Source organism: Eucalyptus grandis, chromosome 7 (assembly GCF_016545825.1).
Source record: "Eucalyptus grandis isolate ANBG69807.140 chromosome 7, ASM1654582v1, whole genome shotgun sequence".
Taxonomy (NCBI): Eukaryota; Viridiplantae; Streptophyta; class Magnoliopsida; order Myrtales; family Myrtaceae; genus Eucalyptus; species Eucalyptus grandis.
In genome coordinates, this window is record NC_052618.1 from 58467300 (window position 1) to 58487175 (window position 19876).

The 19876-nt window shown below is 40.8% G+C and overlaps 4 protein-coding genes across 5 annotated transcripts; 2 read left to right on the plus strand and 2 right to left on the minus strand.

Annotated features, from left to right (window-relative positions):
• Positions 1-908: 908 nt before the first annotated feature.
• LOC104454543 (two-component response regulator ARR9) lies at positions 909-2532 on the plus strand. The gene is made up of 5 exons (XM_010069431.3): positions 909-1279; positions 1401-1507; positions 1598-1675; positions 1996-2066; positions 2158-2532. The coding sequence occupies exons 1-5, from the start codon at positions 1177-1179 to the stop codon at positions 2348-2350; spliced, it is 552 nt and encodes a 183-aa protein (XP_010067733.1). The 5' UTR covers positions 909-1176; the 3' UTR covers positions 2351-2532.
• A 909-nt stretch (positions 2533-3441) lies between these two features.
• Positions 3442-4696, minus strand: LOC104454544 (immediate early response 3-interacting protein 1). Of its 2 annotated transcripts, none has more exons than XM_010069434.2 (2): positions 4569-4696; positions 3442-3683 (listed from the first exon to the last, which is right to left on the minus strand). In XM_010069434.2, the coding sequence occupies exon 2, from the start codon at positions 3678-3680 to the stop codon at positions 3447-3449; it is 234 nt and encodes a 77-aa protein (XP_010067736.1). In that variant the 5' UTR covers positions 3681-3683; positions 4569-4696; the 3' UTR covers positions 3442-3446. The 2 variants fall into 2 exon arrangements, with proteins under 2 accessions (XP_010067736.1, XP_039172333.1); XM_039316399.1 differs by lacking the exon at positions 4569-4696 and adding an exon at positions 4193-4554.
• A 1573-nt stretch (positions 4697-6269) lies between these two features.
• Positions 6270-14949, minus strand: LOC104454545 (flowering time control protein FY). The gene is given in 19 exon segments (XM_010069437.3): positions 6270-6708; positions 7410-7661; positions 7840-8306; positions 8524-8612; positions 9216-9305; positions 10192-10270; positions 10446-10509; positions 10661-10748; positions 10829-10889; positions 10975-11034; positions 12226-12323; positions 12401-12472; positions 12658-12740; positions 12833-12928; positions 13165-13269; positions 13354-13422; positions 13695-13786; positions 14710-14806; positions 14809-14949. Coding segments are annotated over 19 exon segments (2175 nt in total). The 3' UTR covers positions 6270-6636.
• A 970-nt stretch (positions 14950-15919) lies between these two features.
• On the plus strand, positions 15920-18742 carry LOC104454546 (protein SENSITIVITY TO RED LIGHT REDUCED 1). The gene is made up of 2 exons (XM_010069438.3): positions 15920-16275; positions 17754-18742. The coding sequence occupies exon 2, from the start codon at positions 17786-17788 to the stop codon at positions 18590-18592; it is 807 nt and encodes a 268-aa protein (XP_010067740.2). The 5' UTR covers positions 15920-16275; positions 17754-17785; the 3' UTR covers positions 18593-18742.
• The last annotated feature ends 1134 nt before the right edge of the window (positions 18743-19876 follow it).

Here is a 19876-nt window from a genome sequence, read left to right on the forward strand (position 1 = left end):
AGTAAAAATTGGGTTTTTAATTATCTGATTTCCCATTATCCTTTTATGCCGTGATTATCCCGTTCGGATCTTTGAAAAATCCTACAGATTGAGTTCCCATTTGGCACGAATTATCAGATGCGGGTCTAGAAGAAGTTAACATCGGTAGGGTAGGTTGTTTTGGACCACGGGACGCGTCGGTACGTTGAGTAATTAGAAAGAAAAGGGTGGATCCCGCGAGAGAAACGTGACGGAAATTTTCCAGGGCGGGAAACATCATGGGATGGTTCCTAAAAAGGCTCTGAACATTTCAAACTTCTCTGTTACGATACGAGGTGTGTCTACTTCACGCGGGTCAATTGAAGAGATCTTCTCCCTGATCTTGGATATCTCCGGGGTGGCGGGGCCGGGGGGGAAAGATTTCCAGCGACCGAGAACAGCCCCTCATCAAGGAATACACTATTAGCGAGTCAAGTACGACTTGACTTGGGGAAAAGTTTCACGTATCCGATCGGATCCGGTCGCATGCCGCGTTGGCGATGCGCAACCGCGAGGTTGTAAAACGAGAAAGATTTGATTTTTAAGCAGACCCTGTGCTACAGTCACCGACCCTTTGGCAATGGCAGGAGGGTGGATGGAAAGTTTCACGTAATCCGATCGGACCCGGTCGTATGCCGCGTTCGCGAGGCAGCCTGTGAGTTGTGAAACGAGAAAGATTTGATTTTTAAACAGCCCTGCACAACAGACACCGACCCTTGGCAATGGCAGGAGGGTGGAAAGTGGGCAGAGTAAAAGTCGTGCAGGAGAGAGGCGGCCCTTTTGGCTTTAGCTCTAGCTCCTAACGAAAGGTCATGGTCACTAAGAAGGGTCAGCAGAATAGAATACGATGATTGTCCTCGGCACGCAAAAGTCGTAAATAGAATAGGGAAAGCCAAAGCACCTTCTTTGCTTGTTCTCGAATTCAAAAATCAACGCCCCCCGGAGAAGATCCTGCAGATTCTGGATGTAATCTGTCGGATCTCGCTTTCCAAACTGTCAAAGATATTTCCTCCCCCACCACCGGATTCTTATATCTCCCCCACACTCCAAAATGGGTTCACATTTGAATATTGACCCCCCATCTTGTTCTGTTCTTTCACCCTTTCCTCCTCCTCCCCGTTGTTCCTCGCCGTTGTTCTTGGTCGATCGCCGATCGAAATGGGTGTCACCGCCGCGTCGCAATTTCATGTCTTGGCGGTTGATGACAGTCTCATCGACAGGAAGCTGATTGAGAGGCTCCTCAAAACCTCCTCTTATCAAGGTAGTTGTATTTGCTGGGTCCGTTTGATTGAATGAACGAGCTTCGGCTCCGATCTTGTTCGATCTTTTTTTCAATTTGATTGGTTCTTATGCGTTTGCTCATGTGCTTGGTGGGGTGACAGTTACTGCAGTTGATTCTGGAAGTAAGGCTCTGGAGTTTCTGGGCCTGAATGAGCAGCAGCCCAGAAATGCCAACGCTACCTCTGTCTCTCCAAGCTATCATCATCAGGTATGCGTCAGAAAAATTGCTGTCTTGTACTTAGTACTTTTTTGTTCTGATTGTATTAGAATATAAATGGTCTCTCTCTTGTTCCTGCAGGAGATAGAAGTGAATTTGATCATCACAGACTATTTCATGCCAGAAATGACAGGATATGATCTCTTGAGAAAGATCAAGGTAATACGGTTTTTTCTGGTCTGGGTTAAGCTTCTTATGTTTTAAATGTTCTATTGTTGATTTGCCAAACAAAACTATTGTGGTTGTGCTCGAGTTTTGCTAGATCCAGTATAAATTTCTCACCTAGTTTGGCAATACTTAATGCAGTATTACTCCAACTCCCAGCAATTAATGTGTACTTCCCTCGATCTCGAAATTCAAAACTTTTTAAAATTCTCGACAATGGTTTTTCCAAGGACACGAGAATTTGAACATGCAATGAATTTCTTCGGGTGTTGAGCTTGTAGCTAATTATTTAAGTTTAACTTCTTGATGAGCAGGAATCGAATAGTTACAAGGACGTACCAGTTGTGATCATGTCGTCTGAGAATGTTCCCTCAAGAATCAGCCAGTAAGGGGACAGTATTTGCTTTTCCTTTAGTACTTCAATTATGTTCCATGACCATATAATTTGACATGACTTGATGGCAATGCCTTATCAGATGTTTGGAAGATGGGGCTGAAGAGTTCTTTCTCAAGCCAGTTCAGCTAGCAGATGTCAACAAGCTTAAACCCCATCTGTTGAGAGGGAGATCTAAGGAACACCATCCCAACAGCGAAAACAGGAAGGACAGGGAAGAGATCTTATCACCTGAGAGGACAAGAACAAGATATGATGTCCCTGAAGTGATTTAGAACTAGACACAGCTAATGCAGGGCTCTTGTGGTGAACACTCACGGAAAGAAGAAATTCGGCATAGTTTTGTTGAGATGTAGTCTATGTAGATACTCTTGTCTTCTCTTTCAATTATAGGTCATACAAACTTTATTGAGACAGAATTCTGGTTAGAGAGGATTCTCTCTAAACAAAACTTTCAGAGCGTTGTCTCTCTCTCTCTTTCTTACTTAGGCATTTGAATCTGCTGATGCACATCAAGACTTCTTTTTGAACAACATAGAAAAACTCGAATGACTGTACATATGTCATTTCACTGTCTTAAGAAATTTCAGGGAAATTGGCAGTTTTAAGTAATCTGAGACTCTGCACTAGACAAACCGAAACTGATTCTACATTGACTCTTAGAATTGCATTGAGGAAGACTCAAAGGAAACCTGAGAAATTATGGCCTCACCAAAACTAGACAACCTTCTCCCACATGAATGTGGGTTTGCACGAATGGGGATCCATACAACGTGTTACTGAGAAAGGATGGATTCGGTAAGCACTTAATAATTTTTCGAACGAATCCATGCTCTTTGAAACCCCAACAACCAAACGTATCACTTGTTCTTAACACCAGTATTTCTCTACTCTGAACAAGAAGGGAGAAAGCTTTCTCTTGAAATAAGAAATTGAGCATCATCTTCAATATATTATCGCAGAATGTCATCAACAGCTGTTGAGTAGTTATTGAGCAGTTGACGAGTCTAAACTGCTAATAAACCACAAAACAGACTTTTGATAATGCTAAAGGATGCTGCCAAGATGGGCTAATGAAGTCAACGGACTTTTCAAACAAAAAAGAAGAAGAAGAAGAAGTCAATGGACAAAATGGAATAGAGAAAACAGAGACATAAACTGTGGGATAATTAGTATCAGAGTTGATAACCGACGAATCTCAAAATTACGCCATCTGCTCCTCTCACAACCTACATTAGCGACTTAAAAAATTTAAGTTGACTCGACCCAACCTATGTACTGCAAGATTGATAATATGATCCATATTACCAACTAAGAGGGACGAGTCATCAAAGATGCGACCTTTGGAAAATTATATAAAGATCTAGAAAATCAGCCTGAGACCAGCTTTACCACTATGCTGATAACGTTTAAGATGATAAGCGGAACCCTTAGGTATTGGGTTGCATTGATGAGACCAAGAACCTGCCCTTTCAGTGACTTGACCTTGCCTCCTGGAAATTCTTGAAAGCTCCACCCTCGTGGAGTGAGGAAACGGTCCTCATTCAATATTGCCAGTGCATTTGCAAGAAGCAAAAGGCCTTCAAGCAACGTCCACAAACCCATTCCCTGCATCAGGGTATTTTATGAATCAGATGCTGAAATTGTAGGCTTGCATCGACAGGAAAACATCATGAATATTGAGGCAAGTGGTTCCAAATCCAACCTTCCAGCATTTGCTTAACATTGTGGTGTTCCACTTTCCAGTTAAATAAGTAGCAGCTAATTAAGCGAGGGGAGGGTAACAAAACCACATTAGTCCGGAATTGCTATTACCAGCAGATACTATTACAGGGTTCCAGTCCACCCATCACCATTTTGGGAAGAAGGCATTTCATCCGAGATGGCCATCAAATTACTGTTCTTTGCGTGTGCCTCTCGTCGAAAAACAAGCACAACATCACATAACTGAAATGGAAAATATCCTCGATGGGGTTGGGGCAAAACGCTAAATTTTTCCGTCACCGATCTCTTAAAATCCAACAAATTTCACCAACATCCCCTTGTCACTAATAATCTGGAATGTTCAACTGCAAACGGCAGGATTTATCGAAATTTGCAAAATGTTTGCTTTATACCTTGATGAGTTTTGCGAGATGTTTTCAAATCGACGGCTTAACGAAAGCTTGTACATTTGGTTCTATGACAGGCCAGTTCTCTTCTTGATTCTCCAGACAAGAAGACAATATAGTTCTATCAAGATCAGACCGAGAGACGGTACTACATCATACGAGATCAGAATAAGAAGACAATGTGACAACCAGTTTCATCAACAGACACCACAGAGTCAAGAAATCGCATACAAAAGCACTGAGCTGCCACCTAAATTATATACAATTAAAAGAAAGCAGAGAGTTTCAGAATTTCCCGTTGATAATACACGAAAGGATTCTGACAATCACTGTAGTTTCACGATTTGCGTTGCGATTGAGATGAAAAGGGAGGAGACTCCACCTGATTCTTGAGACCGAAAACGCGCGGACCATGCGAAAATCGGAATCTACGGAGCAAGATCGGATTTTTAATCCGGCGACAACACGACCGCTTTGAGTCCCGGTGGTTATCGTCGGACAAATTTTCATCCTTTTTTATTTTATTTTATTTTATTTTATTCTAAGGCTGTGCCGATTGAACCCCCGATATTTCAGCTTCTACGATATCCACCCCGACATTTCGGAATCCGTTTCAATGTGCCCCTGCTTTCGAGTGCGATCAAATTCTCGTCCGAACTTCAACTGCATGCTCTCACATGACTTCTGTGAAGGGCAAGGACGTGCCGGAAATTCACGAGAGTGACATGTTGCCCCCAGGCTTTTCGATTATTACAGATTATGCCAATACTTGAAAACGTTTTGTCCAAGTAACTTTATCCTGAAATTGATGACTAAGACAAGTACTTTGTTTTGGGACAGGGTTCGAACCGATTGTCCCTTTCGAATAACCTATAATTTCTCAAAAAGATGTCCAAATAAAGAATACGCATAGTTGGTAGATTGGTCTCTAAGAAATCCCAAAAGGGTTGCCATGACAATCCTCTTATTTAGATAACTTGAGTCCCTCATCTCTATCACAAGGAGAGATTCCCTATGGTGGGGGAGCCAAAATGCATTATGGTTTCACATGACTAGAGGCTTAGAAAGAAGTAATATAAAGTAATAATCTAATAGACTCACTCCTTTAGAGATTATTGCAACATCAAAAAGTTTGAAATATCTTCCATGGCAAAATAGCTTGTCTGTAATTTTTTTTCTCATTTGTATCACTTGGCTACTAGTCACAAAAATTTAATTAATAAGAAATAATTATTTCCATTACCTATTTTTCTCTTTTTGTAAGCTGCAAAATCCGAGGCCCTTGAGTGAAAACTACCCAAACCTATAAAATGAAGCAAAAATTGATAACATAGATGTAAGACCTACCTAATGACGCCTTCAAACTTCTCGAGTTTACCTTTAAATGTCCACATCGTCCTATAACAAATTCAGCTTCCTTTACTGGATTTTGTGCCTTAGCTTAGATGTCACGTCCTCTATCCTCTATTACGCTCCCGATGGGTCTTTCTTTTAGTTTCTTTATCTGATTAAGTCTCTGGAGGTTGTGATCCCTTCGAAATGAGTTGAATCAACCAAAAAAAGTTGAAAAGGCACCCTTTTTCCCTCATTTACTTCCCCAGATTCTCGCCCATATATAAATACACACACTCACATATATATATATATGTATATATGTATGTATATCGTGGCCAGGAAGCAAGTTTTTCAAAAGTTTCAATAAAATCCATGCATGCCATAAAATGAACAATAATCTGCTTCTGAAACCGTCCATGAGAAGGCAAAAGGCTTTTTGAACGACATCTTGCTGAAAAAGGAACTTGGCAGCGACTCAAAAGGTTTGACCGAGCCCATCATTTCATTCACAAATCTCTTATCAATTCTAAATTTAAACTGTACATTTGTTGCATAATTGAAAGATCCAAAGTATTAACAATTCAATAAATATTAAATTGCACGGGCCTTAATTGTTAGAAAAAAGTAGACCGCAAAATTTGTTACAAAATGATCGTAATCTGGGTTTCCTTTTAATAAAAATGACTGGTATGACCCGTTTTAGTATACTAACTACACTGCTTAAAGCGATACCCTGCGCAAACAAAACTAGAATATGGCATTGAATGCATTATATAAAACAAATCAATGGTCATCAGCCTCGCGTTTACATCCCTCATCTAAAATCAAAACTCCCAAAGCCATGAAAATTCGAGATATACTTCTACTTGGACTATCAAGGGCACTGCGACAAACATCTTCAGAATCATCCCAACAGCTTATGGAACCAAGAACCAAGAAGATACAATGGCGTTTTCTGATGCATTGCCACATCAAAGAGCTAGATACATGTTTTACAGAAAGTAAGGATGAAAAATAAATATTAAAGAAGAGACGCCAGAACGACAACCCTAGGAGGAGGAAAAGAATTAATGAAGCCCCTTCAGAATGCAACAAACTTCAACGCATTAAATAAGTCATTGAGGTGCTTGACCATGTGGCGGAGGACCAGGAGGCGGCGGGGGAGGCATACCTGATTGATTTCCAGGCTGCAAAGAAGATAAAGGTCAGCTCCTATCGAATTAAAATACTATGCTTCTTATCATGGTGATGGCTATTTAGAAAATGATCAAATGCATCAAAGTCACGGAGAAAAATAATACTACTGATGACAGAATGAGATGATTATATAGCCACCCAGCCAATTGTTGACATGAAAGAGAAAAGTTCAAAAAGTTCTCACAGCAGTCACAGCTGCAGCAGCGACGACAAAAACCAAGGATCTTTGCGTCATAGCCTTCTGTCTTATATCAACTGCTACTACTCAAAACACCAAGTACTTTAGATTAACTCCGTAATAGGCATTCACTAGATTTTTTTAACAATATTTTCCTGCGTCCATCACCATGATTAACAATATAAACAAGGACCTTGAATTACTCGGTCAAATAAACTCCCAGAAAGCTCACTTATTTGTTTTGAGGGTGTAATCAACACTTAAGTTCTAAACTCGCTTCTCTTATGAGATGCCCTCTAGTCCTTTCACCACTACATGGGAGTATCTGAGGTCATGCAGCTGCATCCTCAAGTTACCCTCTAAAAGGCCTCTTTTCCAATGAGGCATTAGATTCGGCCGATAAAAGAAAATACTGAAAGGCTTCCCAGCCATGAATCAAAATCCAAGAGAATACTTCGTCAACTGAATGGCAAAAAACTAAACCTTTTACTAATGCAGTTTGGATTACCATACCTGAAAAGGATTGTAACCTGGCATCATAGGCATTTGTCCACCTTGTGGACGGTTAAATGGACCACCCGTTGGATACATTTGGGCCCCACCTCCACTTGATGGCCCTTGCATATTTGGCAAACCACCAGGAAACCCACCACCTGGAGGAGGTCCGCCACTTGAGGGTAACGATCCCGAGTGCATTGGGTTCATGCCCATATAATGGCCTTGTGGCATGGGAGGAACCATCTGATTCATTGTACCTTGCATGCCCTTCAATAAAAATATAGACACGCTCACTAATGATTCTGGGAGCAAATATCTAAACCAACAATACAACTCTTGTGCAATTAGATCAAGTAAATATCCCATTTCCTGTGTATGCCATCACAATGGATGTGACAGTTTCTGAAGACAGAACAAGTAAAGACACAGGCATTGATGAAGGTACCTGTGAGGGCATATTAAGTGGAGGCATCTGGGGTGGAGGTCGAGGTAAATGAGGATGAGGAAGCAAAGGTAAATGAGATGGAGGTTGTAACTGTGGCATATTTGGAGGTGGCATAGGCAAAGGAGCCATTTGCTGTGGGAATGGCTGATGTTGTTGCTGTTGCTGGATTTGCTGAGGATTTTGTTGATAAGGTTGCTGCTGACTAGCAGCAAGAAGGGAGGGATGTGGACCAGGTGGTAGAGGAGGAGCTCCTACAGGCATTGAACCCGGAAGAGGCTGCTTCTGCTCTCCCTGAGAAGAAAAATCTAAAGATGGAATTGACAGCGGCATGGCAACTCCAACACCTGGAATGGTCCCATCATTTCGGGACAAGCCTGCACCAAACGGTCCTGGAGTTGTTGGGGTTTCAGGTACAGGGAAATTGCCAGGCATGCGGCCAGCAAGAGCAGGGTTTTGTTCACCATAACCTGCTATACAGTAATCAAAGCTTAGTTTCGAGAGAATATCTAACATCGACTGCATAAAATCCTTCAGTATAAGTGATGAAGCACACATGCTAAATCATGCCTTAAAGAATTTGCATTTTCTCATTTCTATATGATAAAAGCAGAAAGTCTACTATGAATCAAGAAGTGTTCAGCTAAGTTCAATACAGTGGGTCCACAAAACAGAGTAGAAACTAACCTTGGTTGGGTCCCATGTTAAATTTATCACGAGGAGTATCACCTGGTCTATTTCTGCACCAAAACTTGGTGGTATGATCATTGCTACCACTGCAGTAAGAACAACACACATTTAGTAGTTGAGAGCAGAAGTCACAGTTACAATTAGATACTACTGAAGATATTATACAAAATACAGGTCATTTGCTGACAATATAGCACAAGATCGCAGATCACCCACTTACACCTTTTTCTAGTAAATGAAAGGAAGTTAGGGTGTGCTTACTATGACTTAAAATTAGTAGATTTAGCTTTCCTGTCTCCATTAAAAGAAATTACTGCTTTTTCGTAGTTTAGAGCAGAAGTCACAGTTACAATTAGATACTACTGGAGATATTATACAAATTAAAGGTAATTTACTGACAATATAGCACAAGATAGCAGATCACCCACTTACACCTTTTTCTAGTAAATGAAAGGAAGTTAGGGTGTGCTTACTATGACTTAAAATTAGTAGATTTAGCTTTCCCATCCCCATTAAAAGAAACTACTGCTTTTTCATTTTTCTAAAAAGAAAAATTAAAGAGTATGTACTTTAAAAGATTTGAGGTTTTCAATATCACACAAAGTACAGATGTTAAAAGGACAAGGAAAAGCAAAAGGCCAGAAGTATAAACCCCCCGAAGTGCACCCATAAAAATAACCCAGATTTACCTGCAGAGCAAATAGCCAATAGGATGCCATGCGAGGTCCCATACACTGTTATCATGTGCGTTGGGTATTTCAATCTGAGGAGTTTCATGCCTGATAATTTTTTTCTGACAGTTAGAAGACACTACAGACAGCCAAAAAATGAAAGTAGAAAAGAAAATAAAGCAAATAATAATCGTTGAAATTAGCCAAGGAAAAGGACTGACTAATTAACTAATGTGTCCATGCAGTACATAGAAGAGTGGCAAAAAAGTGAATTAAAAGTAGTTTATAGAGTGACCCCAGATCAAGTCCCACTAAATTTCTCCCTCTAACCTTGCTCTAACTATCACCTTTAGTCCGTCCAACAAAAATGTATCTTTTCCTCTTCCTGTTCAAGGTAAGTGTGCTTTAAAGGATGTGGCAAACTCCACTTTTACCTTGCTTCTGGGCATCAACTTGAGTCCATCTGTAAGTATCTTTTTCTTTCTCATTCAAGGGAAGTGTAATTTTACAGATGTAGTCTTATATCGTTCGAAGACCTTATGTTTCATATACATGTAGAACATCGACTGTAAGTCCAGGAGCTTCATGCCCAAGTTGAAGAAAACCTCATATATCTACTAGACATAAATTCTATAGAGGATATGATTCCTCAGATGACATGAAATGACGTTCCAATTTTTCACACCTGCTAAAAAAAAATTTAGTTTAAGCCTTCATACTTGACCTTATAGAGAGCCCCCAAGGACTTCCAGGAATGGGCAAGTCCATTACTAAATGTTGAGTCTTGTAAACAATGATATCAAAAGCTACTATTCAACCAATCGCCTTTTCCACTTCAATTATGACTTCTGCCACGAAGTTATGTTAATCTAATAGCAACGCCAGGTACACTAAGACTAGCTTACAAATTAGTTTGCAAAGTGATACGGCAAGCTGTGAAAGGTTATTTGACAAGGTGGGCCAAATGGTATTAAACCATGTATTAGACATTTACCCAACAAGCCAATGGAAGATCGATCCATCAAAGCTCCCACTGACAAAGTACTCCTCATGGAATGGATGCCAAGCCAATGCTACAAATATTTGAAAAGTAAATGTTTCAATGTAAGTATCAGACGTAGTAATGTGGTAGAATGAGAGACATTAACTTTAGTCCAACACACTGGAAGCTAGACTGGATCTTACTCAACTAGCTCTAACTAATACTTGTAACTATAGCAAGCAACAAAACATTTGGTCATCACTCACCAGTGACATCCTTCCGATGACCACGGAAAGATTCAAGCTCCTTCATAGCCCTGATGTCATAGAGCTGCAGTCACAAGGTAATATGCTTAGACTGCAATTGAAGGTGGACAAACCGAAAAATATATCAAAAACAATGAAAGGATAAAGCTTAATTACAATCAAGTATCAAGCCCAAGCCTGCCATACAATGACAGCCAAATTGAGAAAGTAAGCACCTTGATGATTTGATCCTTCCCGGCAGTTAACACCCAGTTTCCATTTTGGTTCCACTTAACACAAAGCACGGTATTCTTGTGGCCATGACTTCAACAGACATGTATCACATCTCAGAAAGTATGATGATAAACTAACCATTTAAAAGTTAAAAGAAATTGACCACTCACAATGAACAAAGCTCCCTTCCTGATTTAGCATCCCATAGTTTTACAAGATTGTCCTTACCGCCTAATAAGCAACAAAAAAATGTGACGATGGTGCCCAAGGAACTTATAAATCTCAGGAAAAAGATTATGGCAAAAACTTTGTTCACCTGAAACTAACAAAGATTTGGTAGGGTGCCAATCAACGCTCTTCACATCCCAACCATGACCTGCCTGAGTTTAACCCACACATAAAAAGAAGTCTTGGTTTATTGTAAGCAAAGCTGGCATAACACATATACACACAGACAATTTATGTTTCACAGCAGAGGATTCAAGAGAAAAGTTTTCCTGCCATGTAATCTAAACAAGATGTAAGTGCCAGTACCACGGGGAAAAAAAGGAAACATAGATATCTTGTCATTTCCAGGCGCAAAAAAGGGAGGAAGAGGTGACATGCATGAAAGCTAGATATAAGGAAGTAGTCCTTAAGTTCACATGAAAATTTCTAAAGCTCCATGGTTATCTGACTTTATTGTCTCAATGTTAGAGAAAAAAAGATGTCAACAACAATCTGCAGGTTTTCACCCAATGAGGCACAACCACCATTGCAAAACTGACAACCAATGATTGTTTTGGAGCCGTTGCCTCCTTGGTAACAGGAGCCTCCAAAATAAGACCACTGATTAAATGAGCACACCAGGTTAGTTGATTTCCAAGGGGAGTTGAACCATTACTTGAAAGTTATTCAATTGATGGAAACACTACTACATCCTACAGGCTCAAAATTGGAATGCACTCCTTCAAACTGGTTCTTCCAAGAGACTGATTGCTTTCAAATTAATTCCTTTTCACAACTGAACGATGAACTTATTCAAGAAATACTGAAGATCTTGAAAAGGAATACACAGCTTTTAGAACTAAATGCCTTGGATGTGCAAAAGTATTTAGGATATTATGTTATGCAAAACCTATGTCGTCTTGTGCTACAGTTGCAACAAATTAAAAGATGCCATGACATTTAATTCTGGACCTCCAATTAGTCAAACACTAAACAAACTATCAATCCCCATTAACATGATATTAGACATAACAAGACGGTTAAAATATTGATCAAGTAAATGAATATAAGCAGTAAGCTTTGTACAGCTTGAAGACACTGCCAACAGAATTCTACAATGACAATTTAAGTGAAGTACTATCTTTTTCTTCGCAAGTCAAAAAGGGACTTAGGAAATTTAGAACATCTATAACTAACAAAATGTGTAGATAAATTAGTGCAACTTCACCAAAGCTCGAACTGTAAAGAACCATGCAAATTCTCATGACTGAATTAAAATGAAAAGGCAAAGGGAGCTCCATACAGACAATTCAGCAAGAGTAAGACAGTCTTGCATTAGACAAGTGTTTGGTCACATTACCAGATAAGGAACGCTCTTCTTGGCATCGAGCAAAGTCCCAGACTTTAACGGTAGTATCATCAGAGCAAGAACAGAATTTCAAGTCTGTCCTACAGAAGCTGTTGCAAAAGTTCAATCACAACATGCCCCATATAGCTAGGGTGCAGGCAGAAACAACAGCATTCAAAAGGCTGACCTTAAGTCTCGAACTGATTCTTTATGAGCAGATTTATTGGCCTTCACATTGTTCATATTGTTCTGCCAATACCTGAAAGATATTCCCGGCAAACACAATTCATGAGCAATAAAAGAAAATGCTGAGATCAACACATTTGTGCATCCATGTGAGGCTCTTTTTTTCTTTTTCTTTTTTTTTTTTTGGGGGAGTCAGAGGGCATTATAATTTAAATGTGAAAATTTGTCCTCTGAAATGGGAAATATTAAATGATGTACTTTATAGATCCTCCATCATCGCCGGAAACCATCCAATTGTCATTGTGGCTCCACACCATTGACCTAATTGCTTGATCATGTGCCTAGAAATCAGACAATGCACCAAAACCTATTAAGTAAACATTCCTCCCGGTTCCTAAAAAACGAGGAACAAGGATTTGGCCACTTATAATACCTGAAGAATCATTTCGAAATTGAAGGACTGTCCATTCCAGAGTGTGAATTCACCGCTATGAGAACCTGTAATGAGACGCCGCCCCGTAGGAGTCCACTTAGAAAGACAAAGAAAAGGTCAGCAAACACTGGGATGAAAGTTTTGAGTTCATAGCATGAAAAAGAACTTAAATGACAAGTACTGGTCAAGTTTAACAGGAAAAGTGAAATTTCATATGCTAGGGCCAAAGATGTATAAGCTCGAGAAGCAGGTCGATTGTCTCTTTCAAAAAGATATTATGTTGCTGCTTTAAAGAGAAATAGCATCCCATTCTAAAAGATGGTTCCTCTCACCAAAACTCGATTGATTGAACAACGGTTCTTGTTTACGGACGTATGAACAAACTTTGCAGCAAAGCTTGTGGAAGGATTATCTGAATATGCAACAGCTGGCAACGTCTGCATGAAGGATAGTTAGATGATAAAAGATCCTCAAACAGGATCAATTCAGCATATAAAGAAAAAGGCACAGATGATGCTTACGTCAATGGCTGCAGCTGGTGTAGGCTGCAACACCGTCCTGTCTCTAGAATCCCTCTGCCACATACGAATCTGCAAAACACAATTACAAGCTTCATAACCAAACTCAAACAGACTTGCACGGCATCGCAACTAACTTACAGCTTCAGAAAATTTAAATCATTCAAAGGTAGGTCGGTAATAAATATACAACCAGTTCTTAAAAAAACAAATCTACAGGATAGAAAGAGCCAAGAAATAAAATGTATGCAATTTCCTGTGAAAACCAGAAGGTATTAATGCCACAAGGAGATGTTGAACCGCCTGCATTTAATAGGGCATGCACAAGATGGTACAAAAGATACCTGCATATACCGCACTACAGTGCTAGTGTAGTCAACTGCCCTCCTTTGTGTAAGCTTTCTCATTCTTTTCGCAGCAAAGTTATCGTTATGAGCTGCATATAAAGACAAAGACGAAAATGAGCAGGGATTCTCCTATCATTCTCCTGAGCATACAACATAATTCATAACAGTCCGAGGACCCAATAGATCGTTCCAAAATTAACAAATATTAACCTAGCCATTTCTTCCCAAAATTTATCATTCATGGTATTGTACTTGCCTACAATGCATAGCTTGACGAAAATATTAGCGACCAATATCTCGATCTGTTTCTTATAATAATGCAGAAGAACTTCTATATTGTCCGTGCCAGTATGAGGAAGAGGCAAGGCAACCATTTAGCCATAGGTCAAGCCCTCCAAAATTTCAAACACGCACAAGCACACACAGGCACATGCTGCTGGGCAGGTAAAATAGAAGCTTCTAATGAAAGATGTGATAAAAATCGTGATTTCGATAATTCCTGCAATAGGGAAGCTACGAGATGTACAGGAATGGAGAGGAAGCTGAATTGAATTTACACTTTACGTTTCTAAAATGAGACGGTAGGCAAGTAGTTAAGTATGCTTGGTCGTTATTTGATAAACTGCAAACACAGATTGCCAATCGGTGTATGGGAAGACTATACTATACCCAGTAAAAACGGATATCAAAAGAAAGAAATTTGAATTGTCGCCTCCCGACACCAGCAGTTCTTTGCTCTGCACCACCGACTCCCTCTACACATAAGTCATTTCATGCACTGGTATCCTAACTTAGATGCCTTACGAAAAGCCGAGTTACTCATCCCTACGACTTACGGCCAAGGAACCGCGCCCTAATTCGGACTTACGAACAAGAATGCCGAAGGCATTGCGTTCGTAGCCAAATCCGATAAGAAACGAATAAAGCATAACCCTGCCAATCCCTAGGACAAGACATCTCTAAATGATTATCATCCAATGCCACGAAGGTACATATGGCGCAGACGCTGTACCGTCGTAAGGATGAGGTTGGTGCGGGGGAGGCGGGCCCTGCTGGTGGTGCTGGTAATCCGGAGGGGCGAGGTTGGTGGAGGACGCGGAGGGCTGCCGCACATCATCGGAGGCGGCGGCGGCGGCGGGCCCCGGTGGAACTCGCCGCCCGGCTGCTGGTGCTGCTGCGGCGGCTGCTGCGGCGGCTGCTGGTGCTGGTGCTGGTGCTGGTGCTGGTGCTGCTGGGGATCACCGTACATCATGGTTACGGCTGCGCGCAGCTCTCGCGGTGGAGAGAGCGAGGGTGGGCTCCGGTGTGGCGCGTGGCTAGCTCGGGTGGACCCGGGACCCGGGGGAGTCGGACCTTCAAAACCCTAGTTCAGTCCTGGTTCTTGGACGCGGAGGTGAGGAAGAAGAAGAAGAAGAAGAAGAAGAAGAGGGAAGAGCGGGAAAGGGTAAAAAAGAGACTGAACCGGAATTGAGCCCATAAGGCTTCTCCTTTTCTGGCCCGGGAAGAGAGTTTCCTCTTTTATTGGGATATTCTCTTCTTTTCTTTTTGACCGAAATTGGGATTTTATTCTTTCTTTTTTCTTTTGACCTAAAATGGGTTCTAATTTTCATTATCCAATTTATAACTGCAAAAGTGGTCCTTAAGATTGTCATTTAAATCAAAATCTTAAATATTTTTAGAGAATACTAAATTATATATTGTTTTGTAAAAAAAGATGACCCTTTTTATGAGATAAATTTCATTTTTTGGCTTTGATTGTTAAATAAAATCATTAAATAAGACTTAATTATGCTATCTTGCCAAAAAAAAAAAAAGTTTGTAATCTAAAAAAGTGAAAAATTTCAATCTTCCATTTTCATAGAAGAAAAGCAAAATTGGGTTCTTTCCCCTCAATTAGATTCCAAGAGATGCAACTTTTGTTAGACTTAAATTATAGAATATGATTCACATAAAATTGAAAAAGAAATTTCTTAGATCGCTTAAGGCACATTTGAAAATGCTAAAACACAGTACAAAAATCTTTAAAATTGTGTTACCAAACGCTAGAAAGCTGTTTTACAATATCCCCAAACGCACCATGAGTCTCCCATGGCCATGGTAACTCGCGCGCGCCTTTCCTCTGGAGAAATTTTCTAAAATTACGCCACTTTAACATGATTTTTGGAATTTTTCGTCCAAAAAAAAAAGGATGTTTGAAATTTTCTCCAAAAAAAAAAAAATCATTAATAGATTCTCATGTACGTTTTTCATTTGGTAATTTTTATTAGTTTTTGCTTTTCCAAAGAAAATCAAAATCGCAGCCGGAGAGAGGCGGAGTCAGAGAGGGAACGCCTGAAAGAGACGGCGGGGGGGTCTTAGGGTTTCTCCATCTTCTTCTCAGATCCTCTGCCCCTCTTCCAAGTTCGCTGCAATTCCAAAGCTTGATCTTGCGACAGCGAAGGAGATCGCTTCGGTGCGAGGAAGAGGAAGCGGAAGAGGGAGAGGAAACGATTCCAGAACGAACCACGAGTTCGAGCTTCCTAGCATTTTCGATCCCGCGGATCCGGATCAGAACGCTCCCCTTCTCCTGAACCGAAAGGTAACTGGAATTCGCCGCTGCAACTCTTAAGCTCTTACTGGCTGAATTCTCGCCTCTGCGGATGAGCCTTTGGGTCTTTGTTTTTAGCGCCTAATGCCAATGTGTCAGTCTCGTGCATGCTGTTTGATCGGTCCTTGTATGTATCGCATCTTTTGGGTCGGGGTATTCGTAATTGTTCGAGAAGGGAAAACTCAATTTCGCTCTGCCTCTGCTATGAGGAGAGTTCCGCAAGTCCCGCGCAAGATTCTAGTGCAAACGCAATAACTCTCTCGATCGGCAAATGGCTACACTGAGTTCTAATCGTCAGGTTGGATCTGGGGATGGCATTTTTAGTTTGAGCTATCTGTTGATGTCTCTGTGTACTAAAAGATCACTTTTGGGTCGATTCTAGGTAGAGGACAAATTTATTAAAGAGGAAGAAGGGGTTGGAGCATATGTGGCTATCGCTGAGGATGAGCGAACTGCTCATGGTTTTCAAGTTTTTAGTTCTTTATCCAACTTGCGATTCTCGAATAGGATGGAAGGGAAACTGCTTTAGGAGCATTTATCAATCCCCTTGTTCTCCTTTAAGTAGTCCTCCATCTCGTTTGGGTGTTTTGATTTTTAATTGGTGTTGTTCACTTTTATTGTGTCGACTGCAGTGAAGTGTAGATGATCAGGAAATCTTTGTTCGTTGCTATGAAAATGGATGGTATTGTTGTGGAGGACATATATGCCATTCTCACTGTCTTTCATCCCATCCTGTTTGTGAATACATTTCGACTGATGTAAGAGAGAGTGCTTCTTTGAAAGAATGAGCATAGATGGGAGTCGTTTGGATATGTGAGCTGATGGGAAAAGTATTATTCATAGGCTCTTAACTTGTTTAGTTGGACTCCATGAGCTTCCTTGATTATTAAACACAGGGTGCTACCTAAATTATATAGGGATTCATAATAAAGCAGTATCTGCTCTGCACTTGCCATCCTCGAAATTAAAGTATAAAGACTAGATATCTTGTCAGGTCGTTAACACAACATCGATGCTGTTATACTGTTGAACAAGTACTGAAGTTCTTTAAGAAGATCCCATCGATGATGTTTAGGGAATGAATAATCAGGGCATGCCTGTGCTCTTCTATGTTTCTGGTGATTTTGTTGGATGACGTCTATGTGTACTTTGAAGGATAGAGTCCAGCAGATAGATAGCTTTGCTCATGATATTGGCTGACAGTTCATTTGTAATGATGGGTGCTGATGACTACCTAAGTTTTACAGTCAACCTTTCTGTTACTGTGTATGTCATCTTTAAGGTATCTAATGAACAGGAGATAAGAAAACAGAAGTACATGGAATGTATATGGCAGAATCAATGCATTTCGTTGTTGGATTTTGGTGTTGCTTCCCACATGCTGTGTATATGCTGTCTTGCTTTCTCTGTTTTCTGCCCCCACATGGTCATTTTATGGATGACCCTGTTGACTTTCCTTAATTGAGCAGGATCCAACTCAGGATAGAAGATCTCGCATGACATGGCTGCCTCTGCGAAAACTCTTGCCCTTGGAAATTGCTCCTTAAACGGAGAATGGACTGTTGTTGAACGTCGGCGTGGCAAAGAAAGAAGATATGTCCCGAGGATCAAACTGCCAGAAGTAAGAGAAGCATGGACTCCAGCAGATGCCAACGTAGATACTGAAAGAGTATCCAAATTGTTGCAGATGCTGGAGACATGTATAAAGAGGATGGAAAACTCTCAGTTCTACCAGTGTTTTGTGGAACAAATTGAAAATTCAGAAACTTTTAATTGCTTTCACCGGGTTTTGGGCTCTGAATCGGAGATGCAGGTGGTTGTTTATGGTATCGGCAGCATTGACTCATATGAAACCCCAAGGCTGCAGCTGAGCCTCTTATTATTGATGAAGAGAAAGTTCAGTTGGATAGGAGGCATAGAAGTTTTTGATCCCATACTTTCTGCGACGGAATCTCGAGTGCTACAAGCTCTCGGTTGCTCTGTCCTCTCGGTTAATGAGCAAGGTCGTCGCTGTGCTCTAAAGCCCACGCTTTTTTACATGCCTCACTGTGAGGCCGAGTTATATGACAATCTTCTGCATGCCAATCAGGAGGCAGCCACGCTGAAGAATGTAGTACTGTTTGGAAATAGCTTTGAAACGTATGAGGAGTACGCATCTGCGATTAGAAATTCTTCCATAGTCCATTCTGCAGGGCATATATTGGCTCTTAGGAAATTCACAAGTGAGTACAAAATCCAGATTGTGTCCGATGATTCTTTTAAAGCCTTCCACGATTCAAGTTGGCATTTTTTCCACCAATGTGCGTGACGCATAGGTGCTATTTGTGTAAACCCGATCAATATTGTTGATCAGCATTGTGAAAAACTATGTGCTGGTAGAAACAGAGTGGCTTTGGCATTAAGTTATTGTGGGAATTCATCTGCGTATGAAATGGACTTCAACGATTTATCCCAAAAAGGCGCAACGTGACTCTCAATTATGAGATAAGTTGTCATTCATCTTTACCCTAATTCCCATTTACTGCCCAAAGAGCAATGGCAATTTGAATCAGTCAGTCTTGATTTTTTCTTTTTTCTTTTTTGTGTACTTGGTGGCCAAAATTTCCCTGATAAAGGAATTCAATTATATGAATCACATAAGTTAGCCGACTTGCACAAATTAAAAGTTCAAGACACTTGTAATAGAAGCAACAAAATTGAAGGTTATATTATATGGCTGCGTTTGGTCGTCCAGATTTCTAAACGGGATAGGACTGGAAAAGATAGAATAAGAAATCCATGGATTTCTTCATATCTCATCAACTGTTTGGTGAATTGCGAATTTAAAGTCAGATATCCTCATATCTTATTCAATTTAAAGTTGGATATCCTCAAATATTTGAACAACGTACAATTTAAAAGACTCGAAAGAGAAAGATAGATGAAAGCACCTTAGGAAGCCACATCTCATTCTCTGCATCGGCCATAATAATGTTGAGCCAATCTGAATTCCGCCCCTCCACCTCCAGAACAAACTTGAGCAGAGAACTACACAACTTGCACTTGGGCAAGTAGAACTCAATCACAGTGGCCTCTTTCCGATTGGCCAAAGCAGAGGCAAACGCCCTCTGCTCTGCCTCCCCTTGCTTTTCAGTGCACAAGCCCTTTGTTTTGCTACTTCAAGACCTGCCTTTACCGTTTCGAGCGACCAAGGGCGAGGATTGAGAAGATGGGTCATGAGAAAGGAGGTTTTAAGGTGGAGACGAGGAGATTGGAAGCTAGAGAGCCCACGTTTTGCAAAGACTTGAACAACCATAGAGTTTCAAAGCTACAACCTTTGGGGTCAGTGGGTTCCCGTGGATGTCCCACGGCCACTTCAAGCAAAACTGAGGCTGTTTGGGACCAAGACCCATGAAAGTTTCTTCTGCCCTCTCCAATGTCATCTTACTTCAGCTTGCCGCGACTGCTCGGACCCGAAACAAAGGGGATTCGCGCCGCTGCCGGTGGCGGCACTGTCCCTGCTGGTGGCGGTGGCAATGAGTCGGTTGAAGAGAAGCGAAGATGAAGTAGGTGATGGAAAATCAGAGATGGAAGGTGAAGCAGAAATGCGGTG

Coding starts and splice junctions, on each gene's coding strand:
- LOC104454544 (XM_010069434.2), bottom strand. CDS start 3,680: ATGGGTTTGTGGACGTTGCTTGAAGGCCTTTTGCTTCTTGCAAATGCA.
- LOC104454546 (XM_010069438.3), top strand. CDS start 17,786: ATGGCTGCCTCTGCGAAAACTCTTGCCCTTGGAAATTGCTCCTTAAAC.
- LOC104454543 (XM_010069431.3), top strand. CDS start 1,177: ATGGGTGTCACCGCCGCGTCGCAATTTCATGTCTTGGCGGTTGATGAC. Junction 1,508..1,597: donor CTCCAAGCTATCATCATCAG/GTATGCGTCAGA, acceptor TTGTTCCTGCAG/GAGATAGAAGTGAATTTGAT. Junction 2,067..2,157: donor GTTCCCTCAAGAATCAGCCA/GTAAGGGGACAG, acceptor ATGCCTTATCAG/ATGTTTGGAAGATGGGGCTG.